The sequence below is a fragment of the Engystomops pustulosus genome, chromosome 7 (assembly GCF_040894005.1).
Source record: "Engystomops pustulosus chromosome 7, aEngPut4.maternal, whole genome shotgun sequence".
Lineage (NCBI taxonomy): Eukaryota > Metazoa > Chordata > Amphibia > Anura > Leptodactylidae > Engystomops > Engystomops pustulosus.
Genome location: NC_092417.1, coordinates 117,323,431 through 117,338,759, shown reverse-complemented (window position 1 = coordinate 117,338,759; position 15,329 = coordinate 117,323,431). Strand labels below are relative to the sequence as shown.

The 15,329-nt window shown below is 39.1% G+C and overlaps 1 protein-coding gene across 2 annotated transcripts in view; it reads right to left on the bottom strand.

Moving 5' to 3' along the window:
• Window positions 1-3,085: 3,085 nt before the first annotated feature.
• TENT4B (terminal nucleotidyltransferase 4B) overlaps window positions 3,086-15,329 on the bottom strand; it is a 40,268-nt gene continuing 28,024 nt past the window's right edge. Inside the window, exons 6-12 of one of the 2 annotated variants that reach the window (XM_072117683.1) lie at window positions 14,725-14,853; window positions 11,490-11,703; window positions 11,275-11,401; window positions 7,523-7,626; window positions 7,216-7,400; window positions 6,071-6,259; window positions 3,086-3,984 (exon numbers count right to left, since the gene is read on the bottom strand). In XM_072117683.1, the coding sequence (XP_071973784.1) occupies window positions 3,808-3,984; window positions 6,071-6,259; window positions 7,216-7,400; window positions 7,523-7,626; window positions 11,275-11,401; window positions 11,490-11,703; window positions 14,725-14,853 (1,125 nt within the window). In that variant the 3' untranslated portion in view covers window positions 3,086-3,807. The remainder of the gene's footprint in view (window positions 3,985-6,070; window positions 6,260-7,215; window positions 7,401-7,522; window positions 7,627-11,274; window positions 11,402-11,489; window positions 11,704-14,724; window positions 14,854-15,329) is intronic. The other variant, XM_072117684.1, reaches the window with a different exon arrangement.

Genomic DNA, 15,329 nt, shown 5'->3' with positions numbered 1-15,329 from the left:
AAAGTGTTCCCATCATTCCCTTAAGTGTAACTAAACCTTTAAAGCCTTTTTATATTTCAGGAATAAATAGCTTGGGTGATGAGAAACTTTGTGATATATTTAAGTTAAGCAGGTTTCTCAGTGCCTTTTTTCTGCTCTTCCTCCTGCAGTGAGCAGTGTAAAACTACCTGCAAACTAGGGCTATAGTGCAACTGGCTGCAAACAATGGTCCCGAGCACCCTTGTTTACATGCATCATCGGCAGGTGCCCCACACCCAGTGATGATCACATTAAAAGACTGCAATAAGGGCAGGAATAGGACCTGCCCTTACTTTTGCGGCTCAGACTATCAGCTCATGCACGCGGCCATAGAATCCACAGCGCCTGTGTATGAGCCCAAAAGAATAAGGACCTATGTCAGCTGTAAATAATTTGGAACGGCTAGCCAGATCCAAAATCCCTCATCGTGTGCTGGCAACTCTGTGCATTACATTGATATATGATGCACACAGTTCAATCCCCAGCAGAGGGATCAGTCTGTAGCACAGGACTGAACAGAAAAATGTGAAGAATGCCTAAGGCTTTCTGCAGGCTAATTTTACTTTACCTCTGTATCTAGATGAGTAGATTTCTTTCATATTACAAAATGTTTATCTCTTCCCTATACAATGTTTGCCATTTTCCCAGCCTAAATATTTAAATATTTTATTTGATATAAATGTAAATTACCTGTAGAGGGTACTTGGGGCATGAAGCCCCTGCAAGCTCCTTGGGCTAAGGCCACACCCTGCATAGCCCTGTAGATCCACCTCCTTCCGCGTCCATGACACTTGTGGACGTGCCAGCATAGCCCACACAGGAGCAGTGGCTCCCAGCGCATCACTGGATAGAAGGGAGCTCTGCACAAGTGGTATGGGCACACAAGCAGTGGATATGCAAGGCATGGAGTAACACTAGTCCAAGGAGCTCTCAGAGGCTACTCCAAGACTCGAGTAGCCGCTGCAGGTAATTTGCATATGTACCAAATAAAGTATTAAAATGTTTAGGCTGCATTACACAAAAAAGTAAAAACTGTATAGGGATGAGGCAGGTAAGTAGGTTCCCAACGCTAGATTTCCTTTTAGTAACAGCAAGCCCAGTCACAGTTTAACATTTAATTCCATGGGATAGAACAAATAATAAAAATCTTAATAGAAAATCTGGTTTTCACACGCATGAGGTGGTTTAGCACAGAAAGGCTACCAAACGTTCAATGCATATTGGTTTTTGCAGTCCTCTGTACGTGCAGGGATCACTTTTTTTCCCCTCATTTACCACCTACAGGACAAAGCTTAACTGTTTATATGAAAGGACCCTATTGATTGTAGGGGAGAGGAAACCAATATCCAATGGATATGAGCTGGTATAAAAAAAAAAAAGGTGACACCACAATTGATTTATACAGCAGGATTTTTTTTCTTTTTCTTTGTTTTTTTGGGTGGGTGCTTCTCAAAGGAAGCATTACATCAACAAAACTTATATCACTGTTATTGGGAAGCTCAACTTCCAATACCTACCAAGAGATATTTTAATAGGTTGTCAAGTGTTTTTGATGACAGTAGGGTGCAAGTCAAGAAACAGTGATCTCAATTACAAGATTTACACTTTTAACAAGCCTTTAAGAGTAATTTGAATGAAACTAATAAGCCGATGGGCACTGCATTATGGATGACTAGGCAAAACTTTTCATATAAAACAATGATGGTTTCAGAAGTCAGCTTTAAACCCTTTAATATTTTTCTAAACAATATAAGTGGTAAAAAATTTTTAAAAAGTATAAAAAGGACATTAAAAAGAGGGTTGAATGTTTTTTGATCATGTCCAATTCAAAGCTGTAGATATTGCATAGGCTTAAAGTGAACTTTAATTATCTACTACTATACCACCACATTTATGCAATGTAACACTCCAAGCACAGATCCTTACCCAGGCTACAGGCAGGCATCCATACTAAGCAATCAAAATACAAAAACCATATAACATACCAATCCTACATTTAGTTGACAACGTAAATGTTATAAAAAGGAAAGCACCCTCCTCGAAACCCTTATTTTTTTCCCCCATAGGGGATCATAGAACCCACAAAACTGTAGGGAATCTCAGTCCCTGGATACATGCTTTAAATACAACATGACAAGTGGTAGAGACGTGGAAATGTAGGAAACTTCTACATGAAGTGTGAGAATTAAGAATGTTACAGTTTGGAAGTGACGCCATGCTCAGAGATGTACGTTATGCATAGTTTACCATCCGGAAATCCCTCTCAAACAGATTGTTTTACGAAACCAAGAAGTTAAATAATATCTGTATTGTCATACAAGATGTTGGGTTCTGGAGAAAAGTAGCCACAGCATATAGCTGCTAAAATAGAGATTAACTCTGTTTTGTTCCATTGAGAGGAAAAAGATCATTCTTCTAGTCTTATTCTATACACGTCAATCTGTTGAAACCTAATGCTGAAAAGAAAAATCTGTCATTTTCAGCAGCAGCAGATTATCGAAAGCCCTATTCACACTTAAGCTGTGGTTTCCATATGCATTTTGTTGACACTCTAAAGTTAAGGGTTTTTTTTATTTTTAGTTTTTTCCTTTTCTATAGAAAACCGTCCAGGGAATGAGAAAAGAGATGAAGCACATGGAGCTTCATTTTGATGGCTTTTAGGCAACACTATTGTATGGTGTTAATAGGGGTTGTTCCACAAATGGCACTTTTACATACCCACAGCAGAGGGAAATCATCTGATTGCTGGGTGTCTTAGTAAGGTCGTGTATATCTGGCACCATTCACTTTGTGGTACTTCCAGCAAGGCCATTTCTGGCACTCCAATAAAGCATGTGCACATGGGGCATTTATGCACTGCTGTCTCAGGTCTTGGAGCTATGCACCATTGGCAGGAAAGCTGCTTAAAATGTTCCTGCAATATAGTATTTAAAGTTATGCATCATATACACAATACCTGAAATACACACACACACAGACTATTTCGATACGCCTTTCATGTTCCTGTCCCTCATTCACTCAACTCTAACAAAGTCCAACGCCTCAAAATGAATGACAAAAGCATTTATGACTGTCAAAATGACATATTATTAAAAAAAAATGTGCTACATTCCTTCCATGGTCAGGCCATCTGCCTTCTAATAATTTGCCATTATTTAAATATATAATATATAAAAATAAATAAATAAATGACAAAAGGGCAACAGTGAGTAGAAATAATCCTTTCAGGTGACCAAATTAATCTCAATGCAGATGTACATTTTTCCCTAAACTAGACCAATTTTTTTGTAAAGATTTATGTAAAAAGCATTTGCACCATGACAAAGGTGCAATTTTATATACTGTGGTATGCACAATAAAATTGAAGAATAATCAAAATGATAAAAAAAACATCATGCAGAAATAAAGTTCCCAAATAACAATGGGGTATCTGCAAATTGCACCCCTGCTGAAATCTAAGTTTGTTTATTTCTTATCTATCTTTTAAGTCCTATAAACCAGCATGTTGGTGCTGATAAAGAAGTGCAAATAATTGTTTTAGCTCCTTAAAGTTTTATCAAATGAGCAGCCATTTTATATATAGATTTTTTTTGTTTTTTGTTTTTTTTTTCTTTTTGTGTTTTAATGTTCATGATCCATTTCTGTGGTATGCTGGGAGGAAAAAAAAACAAAATAAAAATAAACTGACACAAGAGTTTATAAGCTTCCGGACAGTCATGAAGCCGTTTGATACAGTTGAACTGTCTTGGGGCACAAGATGGAAGTGTCACATAAGTCTAGCTCCGTCAGCTATCTACACAGGTCCGTTTCCCGCTTGTGCTTGCGCTTTTTGCTATTGTAGTGCTGGTGCTGTGCTTTACCACTCTGAAGGTGTCGGCTTGGCATGGATGTGCCTTGGCTTGTGTTGGGTTGGTTCTGGAAACCTTTGCTGGAGGACATTGAACGATAGAGTCTGGTTGTGCCATGCTGAAAGTTTAGAGCAAAAATGTATTATCGTAATGGAAAAGAATGAACATAAAATAAAACAGTAAACTGCTTGTAATGTTACACAAATTATAATATTCAAAAATAGTTTTATGGATATTTACTTAAACACATCAGTATTCCTTTAAACTCTTTATAATGCCCACACAAATGAAAGAAAAGGTCAGTCTCTGAAGCCCATTGACAATGAAGGCAGATTGTTAACCCATCACCACTCCCAAATTTAATCTTTTTACTTTTCTGTCTTAAATTTTAAATTAATGTAATCAATTGATAGATCTTATTTAAAAATACATGTGTTTTGATTTTTTGCAACATTAGTAACATCTGCAAATAAAATGTAAGCAAAAAAAAAAAAAAAAAAAAAAAAAAAGTGCTTTTAGTAATGCAACATGAAATGATGCCCTTGCAGTCAGGAGGATGGCACGAGAATGGCACAGACTGAGTAACATGGTTTGGTAAGGTGGACTGGAAAAATAAACATTTTCTTATGGATTAGTGGCTCTACAGAAAGCAGCAGAGCATGTAACAGTAAATGCACAGGAGCTCTCAGAAGTTTTACATTGTTACTGTAAAGCAGTAAACACCAGCTTAACAGGCCTCAAGCATCTTGGCTTATATTGACGTGTTGTGTAGCTTTTCTTAGAGATAGGGAAAATATGCAATTACGTTTTCCAGGATGGGATATGGAAAACCACGCCTCTTTTAGCTACCTTGTAAGGCAGCTCCCTTGACATCAAACTACAAGAGGCCTTATGACATGATGCAGGATTAAAACCAAACCAGTATATCTATTCCAGAAGGAACAGACTAACTGTAGACAGCAATGTTTCGGTCTCTTTAGTCCGGCATAAGGAACTGGTTTGGCTTGGGCGAGAGGCTTGTGACTCGGGTTGGGAAGTAAGAGTTCTCCTTATAGAGACTGCCAGTTTAGGCGTATGGAGTCTTCTAGCCATGGATGCTCCACACTAGGGGGATTCTGGGAAAATATGCAAAGTTTTCCAGGATGGGATAAGGAAAATGACACCTCTTGGCTACCTTGTAAGAAAGCTTCCTTGACATCAGGCATGACCTACAAGAGGCTTAACCAGTTCCCCATGCTACACTGAGGAAACCAAATCAGGTCGAAACACTGCTGTCTACAGTTGGGAGTCAGTTCCTTCTGGAACAGAAATATTGGTTTTAATCCCGCATTATGTCATAAGGGCCTTACAAGGTAGCTAAAAGGTGTTTTCCTTATCCCATCCTAGAAAACTTTGCCAATTAGGGCCACCATGATGCTCCACTAAGGGGGATTCTGGGAAAATGTCCAGTCTCCGTGGGGAGAACTCTTTCTTCCAGACCATAGAGATAGTGGACATTTATCATGAGGCAGATGTACCCATCACTTTTTCTAAGTGTAAAAGCCACTTTAATACGTCTCTCAGCAGTGTTATTCTGCTCTGTTGAGCTTTTTTCAGCTTGAAATGACCTTGCAAATTTTTATCCAAATATTGCTAAAGGGGTTTTCCCATCTGGGCATTCACATTAAATTAAATTCATTTGCCATATGTAAACATTTCTTCAATTGGATGTTAATTAAAAAAAAAAATGTTCCTGTGTGAAAATTATTTCTCATAGGGGTGGCCATGTTGTCCCTTACGAATGAGATAGCTTCCTCGGATACGTTCACCTCACATTTTGGCAGCGGTGGCCAGACATGTGCTATTGAGCCCTGCCTGACCCCCTGGATTCAGCATTCATTACCACAGGACGGCTGTAGGATATGCAGCAACTACATTTAATATTAAGAAACTTTGTTTCCTTGTGCAATCCCTCCAGCAGGTGGCCGTATCCAAAGGACACAGTCTTGTTTCTAAGACACCATATCAGTACATTTATGAGATTCACACAGCAGAATCTAATAGATCTATTTTGGTTTTATCTATTTGATTCTGCTGTTCAAAGACGTTGAGCTCAGACTAAAAAGACTTTGTCATGTGCCCCTTTCCAATAACAGGCCCTTTCTTTTTATGTTATATTCAAGCTCCCCATTTACATTAAAATCCATAAAAAGTGCTCTTAATACCTGGGCCTTGTTGCTGTTTGAGGAGCTGACACTCTGGTTAGCTTGTGGTTTGCTGCTGGGTTGTGATGAGCTGGTGCAGGATTCCTGAGGAATTCGACTCTCGTTTGCCTGCCGACAACTGGGCTGCTTTGAAGTCTTGAATGGTGTTCCGTCTGAGTCCTGAATGCACAGACGTTTAATGACTTTCTTCTACGGGAGACACGTGATGTGTCATGCAATGAGACTTAATACCACTGGCTTTGCAGTGGATCTCTTTCATGCAAATATATTATTTCATGTGGCTTTTGTGCTATCAATTCACTGAAAAGGTCAGCATTTTATAATGGTACCCAACAGCCGGAAGAATTTGTAATTTTGTATCACTTTTGTATCACTGTTTACAATGATACTTGCTCACTTGTCAGAAGATTTGAAAAGCACAAACCCCCTTAAAGGAAACCTACCACTTGAAATGGTAGGTGTAAGATGCAAATACCGAGCACCAGCTGAGGGTGAGCTGGTGCCGGAGCTTACTTTCGATAGTGTCCTAAAACGCTGTATCGTGGTTTAAACACGTGCGCCAAAGCTGCTTCAGATATAAAGATTAAAAAGTGTTAAAACCGCAATACAGCGGTTTATGACACTAACAAAAGTAAGCTCTGGCACCAGCTCACCCTGAGCTGGTGCTCGGTATTTGCATCTTACACCTACCATTTCAAGTGGTAGGTTTCCTTTAAAAGTAAACTAAAGCTAACAAAACTTCACCATATAACACCAGAATAGGTTGTGATGACAAAGCATTTTTGCTAATTAGTTGTTCCAAATGCAGGGGAGAAAGGAAGAAAAAGACCAAGCAAGTTGGATTGGGACAGCAGGAGAAGTCATTGACAGATTTATCTCCTACCTCACTTCCACTTAATCCTGTTGTATCAGACATGTAAACTGTATAGGTTAAGAAAAAAATATCGAAAAGCCAAACCGGTCTTTAGAGCAGTCAAAGGCCAGATACAAGCAATTGGATTGTAAGCAAAACTTTTCACCATCAATAATAGGTGTAAGGCTTTGATGTGTATTGAAAAAAGATTAGCATTGACTGATGTTATCACATGAAAGCAAAGCAACAGTCAACTAATTAGCAAAGTTTAGATCAGAAGTGTCTAACTCACCACATCGCTAGAACTGGAAAGGGTGGAAGAGGAGGAAGACAGAGGACCAGAGGAATTGGACGAGTGTTTTCCAAGTGTTTCAGCGGTTTTATTCTTCGTTTGTCCCAAGGTCGAATTTTGCCCAGACAAGTTATTATTACACTGATCCAAATTGTGAACATCCACAATCAAGGTAACATCATTTCCTAAAAAAACGATAAAAACATAACGCAATCATAAATAAGATCCATGCAATAAAGGGCATTCTGAATAGAATTGTCTCCCATATTTCAGGTATGGAAATTTAAAAATCCAATTAAATTCTTACCATTGTGAATTGGGTCAGATCTATTCTGTTGCCCCCATTCTGCCGATATCCATTCTCTGTAGGCAACTACTTCTTCTGTGACCCTAATGATACGTCCCAAAATGCTGTAAAAAAAATAAATAAATAATTTAAAAAATACTGCTCGTCACATGTGGTAGTAAACCAACCTCCTTGAAGCATCCTTTGTAAGCCTCCGGTTTTAACCCCTTCCCGCCACAGCCCTTTTTTGTTTTTGCGTTTTCATTTTTCACTCCCCACATTCAAAAATGTATAACTTTTTTATTTTTCCATGTAAAGAACTGTGTGATGGCTTATTTTCTGCGTAACAAATTACACTTCAATACGGTGGCATTTAATATTCCATGTTGTGTACTGGGAAGCAGGAAATAAAATCCAAATAGGTTTTTTTTTTACCAATTTCACTGCATTTGTGCCGTATTCTTGTGGGCTTGGATTTTACGGATTTCACTGTATGCCCAAAATGACATGTCTACTTTATTCTTTGGGTCGGTACGATTACGGGGATAACATTGTATAGGTTTTATAATGTTTTCATACATGTAAAAAAAATTTAAAACCTCCTGTATAAATTTTTTGGGGGGATTTTGCCGTTTTCTGGCGCTAATAACTTTTTTATACTTTGGTGTAAGGAGCTTTGGGAGGCGTCGTTTTTTGAATATTTTGATGACGTTTACAATGTTATTTTTAGGACTGTGCGATCTTTTGATCAATTTTTATAGAATTTATTTTATTTTTAAAATGAGAAAAGTGTGTCATTTTCGACTTTGGGCGCGATTTTCCGTTATGGGGTTAAACGCAGTGAGCACCCGTTATCATATTTTTATACATCGGGCATTTTCGGACGCGACTATACCTAATGTGTTTAGGATTTTTAATATACATTTATATTTATATCAGTTCTAGGGAAAGGGGGTGATTTGAGTTATTTAACTTTTTTTATTTTTACTATTTTTCAGACTCCCTAGGGTACTTTAACCATAGGTTGTCTGTACGCTCCTATCATATACTGCCGAGGCTACCATGGCAACGGACCGCCGTTCCCCGATGACGTCACAGGGAGTGACGATCCTTGGAAAGATGGTGGCACCCTTGCGGCGCCATCTTTTTGAAGCCACCAGCAACTTTGGCGGCACCGACCAGTGGGGAAACAACCGCGATCTGTGCTGCCATATATGCAGCAAAGACTTACCGGCTATGGAGAGGGCTCAGCCCATAAACCCTCTCCATGCACCCGCACCCGGCATGTGACGTAACACTACGTCACATGTCGGTAAGGGGTTAAGGTCACCCAACTAACAGATGATTCCTAGTTACAGAAGGGTCTCTCTGCCCACTGACTCCCTAGGAGGCTCTCTTTTCTCTTTAGCTCCAGACTGCAGTGATCAGCTGTAAGGTGCCTTGTAATGAGGCTTCATTGATAATCCTTGTTCCTGTGACAGCACTAAATTTAAAAAAATCCAATTGTCACAGGAACCAACACAATTTTGTCTGGAGCTACAATTATAGAATAAATATTCTGGCTAGTGATGTCCCTGTATGCAGGGCAGTCAATTAACATAAAGGGGAGAATCTGCCAGGGAGAACTTGCCTCCAGGACTTACCGTATACACTCGAGTATAAGCCGAGACCCCTAATTTTACCACCAAAAACTGGGAAAACCTATTGACTCGAGTATAAGCAGAGGGTGTAGTAGACAGCTAGCCAGCCCCCAGCCAAGCACATAAAAAACAACAAAAAAAAAAAACAAAAACACTTAATACTCACCTTCTGGTCCCGATCTTCAGCACGAGGCTCCAGATCTTCTGCGCAGGTCCCGGCGGCTCCTCTCTTCTGTAACCGGCAGATCGCGTCCATGCCGGGATCCGCGCCAACGGACACCAGAGGGTGAGTATTAAGTTTTTTATTTTTTACTTGACTCATGTATAAGCCGTGGTGAGTTTTTTCACAACATTTTTTGTGCTGAAAAACTCGGCTTATACACGAGTATATACGGTAATTCTGTCTTTGAAGTGACACACTAATTTCTTACTTAATCCTTTAACGCCGAGGTAATTTTTAGTTTTTTTTCATTCCCAATTCTTTTACGCCCCACTTTCAAAAATCTAGAACTTTATTATTTTTCCATGTTAAAAGCCGAGTGTCGGCTTATTTTTCTGCATAACAATTTGCACTTCATTGAAGTGTTATTTAATATTCATGCTGTACTTTGAAGCAGGGTAAAAAAAAAAAAAAAATTTAAATGCAGTGAAAATTGAAAAACCGCATTTGCGCCATTTTCTTATGGGCATGGATTTTACAGCTTTCACTGTGCGCCCCAGATGACATGTCTACTTTGTTCTTGGGTCAGTGAAATCACAGGGATACCAAATTGATATAGGTTTTATGAAGTTTTCATACATTTACAACAATTAAAACCTCCTGTACAAAAAAAAAAAAAAAAATCTTCATTTTGCTATATTCTGGCACTAATAACTTGGCTGCCTTTTGATAACTTTTTACAGAATTTTTTTATATTTTTCAAAATGGCAAAAAAGTGCCATTTTCAACTTTGGGCACCATTTTCCGTTACAGAGTTAAACGCCGGGAATAACCATTATTATACTTAGATCAGACATTTTGGGACACGGCAATACCCAAAATGTTTATAATTTTTACTGTTTATATTTTATATCAGTTTTAGGGAAAGGGGGGGTTATTTGAATTTTTATTTTTTAATTTAGTTTAAAACCAAACTTTTTGTTGGAATGTTTAGATTTTTTTTTTTTTTCAGTTTCAAATTCTAAACGAGCATGATAAATTCGCTAGTTTTGATGCCACTGATTTTTACAGTGTAGCAGGTGGTTTATTTGGTAATATTAAAGTTTAGTTTTTTATTTGATGTGCGTTTTAACTTTATATGTCATAGAAGACCCCTGGGAAACATTCTGGAGGTAGATGTTTGATGTTATAGCTGTATTGGGTCTGATTATAGCTGTAAGTTGATCTGATTAAGGCTACATTCACACGAACATATGCCCATTGGGGCATATCTGATGGGGGGGGGGGGGGGGGGGGGGAGGAGTGGTGACTTGTCCTATCTTTTCACAGTGTCCGGAGCGGTATGGTGCTGCACAGCATCACTCTGTGTGGCCATTGCCGTCTATGTGGGACGAATGTGCGGCCACCCCAAAAGTCGTGTGCATGGGGCCTAACCTTTGCAGACCCAGAAGTTACGTATAGAACAGCAGCAGTGCTTTCACTGAACAGCACTGAGGGGCGAATAAGTAGTAATAAACCAATTCTGCTATTTCCTTTGGGTCCTGCTCCTCGTTTAGTGTAGGAGCAGAAGAAAACTACAGTGACATCAAAATAAGATGCTGTAGGCTTAAGACGTCAGCAGGTGCTGGTCCCAAGTCAGTGGGTGGTCAGGGACGAGTTATCATTTATTCTGTAGCCAACCTTTTCTATCGACGGAGAACCTGAACCTCTACACAAGACACCCAAATAAACACCTTTAAGCAAGCAACTGTTTATAAGACACATGCTCAGCACCACACAAGTCCCCTGTTCTACTATCAGCTTCTTACATTAATTTGCTAGCGGACAGGATGCATCCATTCTTCTGTTGGCATCGTTGCATGTTGATATCCAATGACCCACATAGCCATTTCTCTTTTACTACTCAAAAGATACTACTGCTATTTTCATAATGGGCCTGTGCAATACACTTACCAACAGTTAACAAGCCTTACCTTTCGCTTTCATTGTTGGGATAATACTTTGCTATGGGAGACACTGCGTGGTTTAAGACAACATAAGCATAGTCAAAGGCTTGTTTCACCTGCATTGCTCCATAAGAACTTCTTCCTACATCATTGCCTAGAAAAAAAGCGGGTAGGGGGAAAAAGTTATTTTGTGCACAAGGAGAAACATGAACTTTATAAAACAGAGGCTGTAACATACTTACCAGGCTGCAAAGGATCTTCAATATACAACATGGAGGGTCTGTATCCATCCAACATGCTTTTTTGGACTTCATCTTTGGCAACATATGAACCACCATCTTTTATTCTGATTCCAGTTTTTAAATAATTAAAATGTCTACCATAAAGTTCAAAAAACTCAATTAACAAAACCCCATAGTTGGCATCTGGACTGCAGGCATCTTCTCGTGGGTGCAGCTACAAAAAAAAAAAAAAAGCATTGGAAAGGAAACTTAGAATCTAAAACATTACAGCATTTGTTCAAAGTGATCACTTTTACAGGGGTCATCCAGGATGCCACAAAAAGATTGCCCCACAAGAATTTTAAGAGAAATGGACATTCTTATCCCAAAGTATGCCTTCTAAAAAACACACACAGAATGCCCCATAAACCTGCGGCATACACAACATATTCAAAACAGACTCCAATGGCAAGGAGATTATCATGGACACGCTGGGTGGAAAAAAAAGTAAAAAAATACGACCACTCTTTACCATATCTGAAGTAGTAAACAAGGAAGCCAACAGGTGGATGTTTTTTGGATCAGAAAATCCCACTAAACACTAATTTGATGATTGCCATATGCATTACCTAGAAATACATTTCCATCTAAATTCTGAATACGTGCAAAATTGGCTCTGAAAATGGGTGCAAGCGTCAGGTTTTTTTTTTTTTTAAGGGTAGATTTACGTCAGTCAACCTATAGTTTTCCATAATCCATGACAAACGTATGCCAATGAGTGGTCTGTGAAGAACAGTTCTGACTAGGACATGCTTTATATTTTAAACAGATTGTTCACATTGTCCATTACAACTACATTTGCGGGCAGTGATCCCGTTAGGGCAGAGCTGGTGTAGTTTTCAATTTTCAACTTGCACAGACACGCCGTGTGCCCACCCACTCCACTAGTTGCTGCACCCCTCAATACTCAAATGGTGTGGAGGTGGTGTCACCGGATTAAATCGCAATTTCTTGTTTTGTGCAATTTCTTGTGTGATTAGGTCAGTAATTATATGTTTAACCGGTTCGCCTGCATGGAGAGGGCTCAGGGGCTGAGCCCTCTCCATAGCCGGTAAGTCTTTGCTGCATATTGCAGCAAAGGCTTACCGGTAACATCCGCGATCGGTGCTAGCACCGATCGCGGGTGTTTTCACAGCGTGGGCTGCCGGCAAAGCTGCCGGCAGCCTCAAACAGATAGCGGCGCATGGGCGCCGCCATCTTACCTGGGATCGCCGCTCCCCGTGACGTCATCGGGGGGCGGCGATCCGTCTCCATGGTAGCCTCGGGTCTTCCGAAGACCCGAGGCTATTTCGTTTTAACCCCTTCATTACAATGTGCTGATAGCACATTGTAATGAATGAGTTAGAAAATCCCCATATACTGCCATACTGTAGTATGGCAGTATATGATAGGATCGATCAGACAACCTAGGGTAAAAGTACCCTAGGGAGTCTGAAAAATAGTATAAATAAAAATAAAAAAAAAAGTTTAAAAAAAAAAATTAATAAAAAAACCTAAAATTTCAAATCACCCCCCTTTCCCTAGAACTGACATAAATATAAATAAACAGTAAAAATCATAAACACATCAGGTATCGACGCGTCCGAAAATGCCCGATCTATCAAAATATGATAACGGTTTTTCAATGCGTTTAACCCCGTAACGGAAAATAGCGCCCAAAGTCGAAAATGGCACTTTTTTGCCATTTTGAAAAATCTAAAAAAATCTATAAAAAGTGATCAAAAGGTCGTACAGTCCTAAAAATGATTTCATTGAAAATATGATAAAATTTCGCAAAAAATGACACCACCCACAGCTCCGTACACCAAAGTATAATAAAGTTATTAGCGCCAGAAGTTGGCAAAATCAAAAAAATTATTTTTGTACAGGAGGTTTTAATTTTTGTAAATGTATGAAAACATAAAACCTATACAAATTTGGTATCCCCTTAATCGTACCGACCCAAAGAATAAAGTAGACATGTCATTTGGGGCGCTCAGTGAAAGACGTAATATCCAAGCCCACAAGAAAATGGCGCAAATGCGTTTTTTCACCATTTTCATTGCATTTGGAATTTTTTTCCCGCTTCCGAGTACATGGCATGGAATATTTAATACCATCATTATGAAGTGCAATTTGTTACGCAGAAAACAAGCCATCACACAGCTCTTTACGTGTAAAAATAAAAAAGTTATAGATTTTTGAAGGTGGGGAGTGAAAAATGGACATGAAAAAACAGGAAAGGACCCGGTCCTTAACCGGTTAAAAAACTGGCGTAGAAGCACCAATAAATCTCCCTGCATTTGTATATGAAAAAAACCCCAAATAAAATTTTTTTTCTCATCTACCGGGAGAATTTGAAGATAAAATATTGTGTTTGAGGGACTAATATACACCTGGCGTTTTTTACCTCCACATCTTGGGGGCTCAATAAGCTTTAACCCCTCAACGCCAAGGCCCGTTTGTTTTTGCATTTCCATTTTTCACTCCCCACATTCAGAAATCTATAACTTTTTTATTTTTCCATGTAAAGAACTGTGTGATGACTTATTTTCTGTGTAACAAATTGCACTTCATAGTGATGGTATTTAATATTCCATGGCAAGTACTGTGCGCTATTTTCTGTTAAGGGGTTAACCGCTATGATATTTTGATCGATCGGGCATTCTGATTTACGTTTTTACGGTTTATTTATATGACTTCTAAGAAACGGGGGAGGGGGCACACAGGGGCTTGGGGGAGGGGGGCAGTGTCGATGGGTGTGATTTTAATTTTTTTTATTCTTAACCATTTTTCAGAATCCCTAGGGTACTTTAACCCTAGGTTGTCTGATTGATCTTACCATACTACGGTATGGCAGTAGGTGGGGATTTTCCTCCTCATTCATTACAACGTGCAAATTGCACATTGTAATGAATAGGAAAAAACCATACAGCCTCAGGTCAATAATGCAGCAAACACCAGCTATGGATAGGGCTCAACCCGTGAGCCCTCTTCAATCACCCGCAGGCGTTGCGTGACGTACTAGTACGTGAGGCCTCGGTAAGGGGTTAAAGGAAAAGAAGAACTTCCCATAAAGTTTGAAGATAAATACTAGCATGGAAAGCATAAAAAGTACAGTAAGTAATGATTGCAGGTCAAAAAACACAAGAGTTCATTTTACTCAATGTATTTGCAGGACTGCTAAAGTAGCAATAATGCAACAAGACCATCTTACCTGCAGAAAGCTGACGGCCATCAAAAAGAGACTGTAGGAGCCTATGCCACCAGTAAAAACTTCATTGAGGTCTCTCTGTAACAGAAACTGCTTTAAAACCAGCACTAGGTATGGAAGAACTGGGTATTTCTGTAACAGAAAAGAAAAGAAATTAATTTCCCAACTCAGAACATTTTTACTGTAGTATTAGAAACAAATACATCCTCTATATACTGTAAGCAGAACCAGTACAGCCTCCTCCCACAAATCATGTGTTAAAAAGGCTTCCCAGTTAATAGCTAAAATGGGAGAAGAAATTACACAATGCTCACTGAAGGATTAGGTCAGAGTTAACAAATCCATTCCCCAAAAGGTCTCTTTAGTCTGGCAGTTCCTTTGAGACAAATTGACATAGCACTATATAGAAGCTAAAATGTATAAACATCAGCTGGTCAAGCGGCCTGTTCCTTAAAAGTAAAGTTGAAGGCGTTTAAAACTTTAGAGTGGCATAAGGGGTACGGGAGCAGGGTAAGGCTTAAAACCTCTTATTGCCAATCACCAAAATGAAAATGACAGCAGTATAACGAACCAGTTTAAATTTCTATTGTACCAAATGCATTACTTTT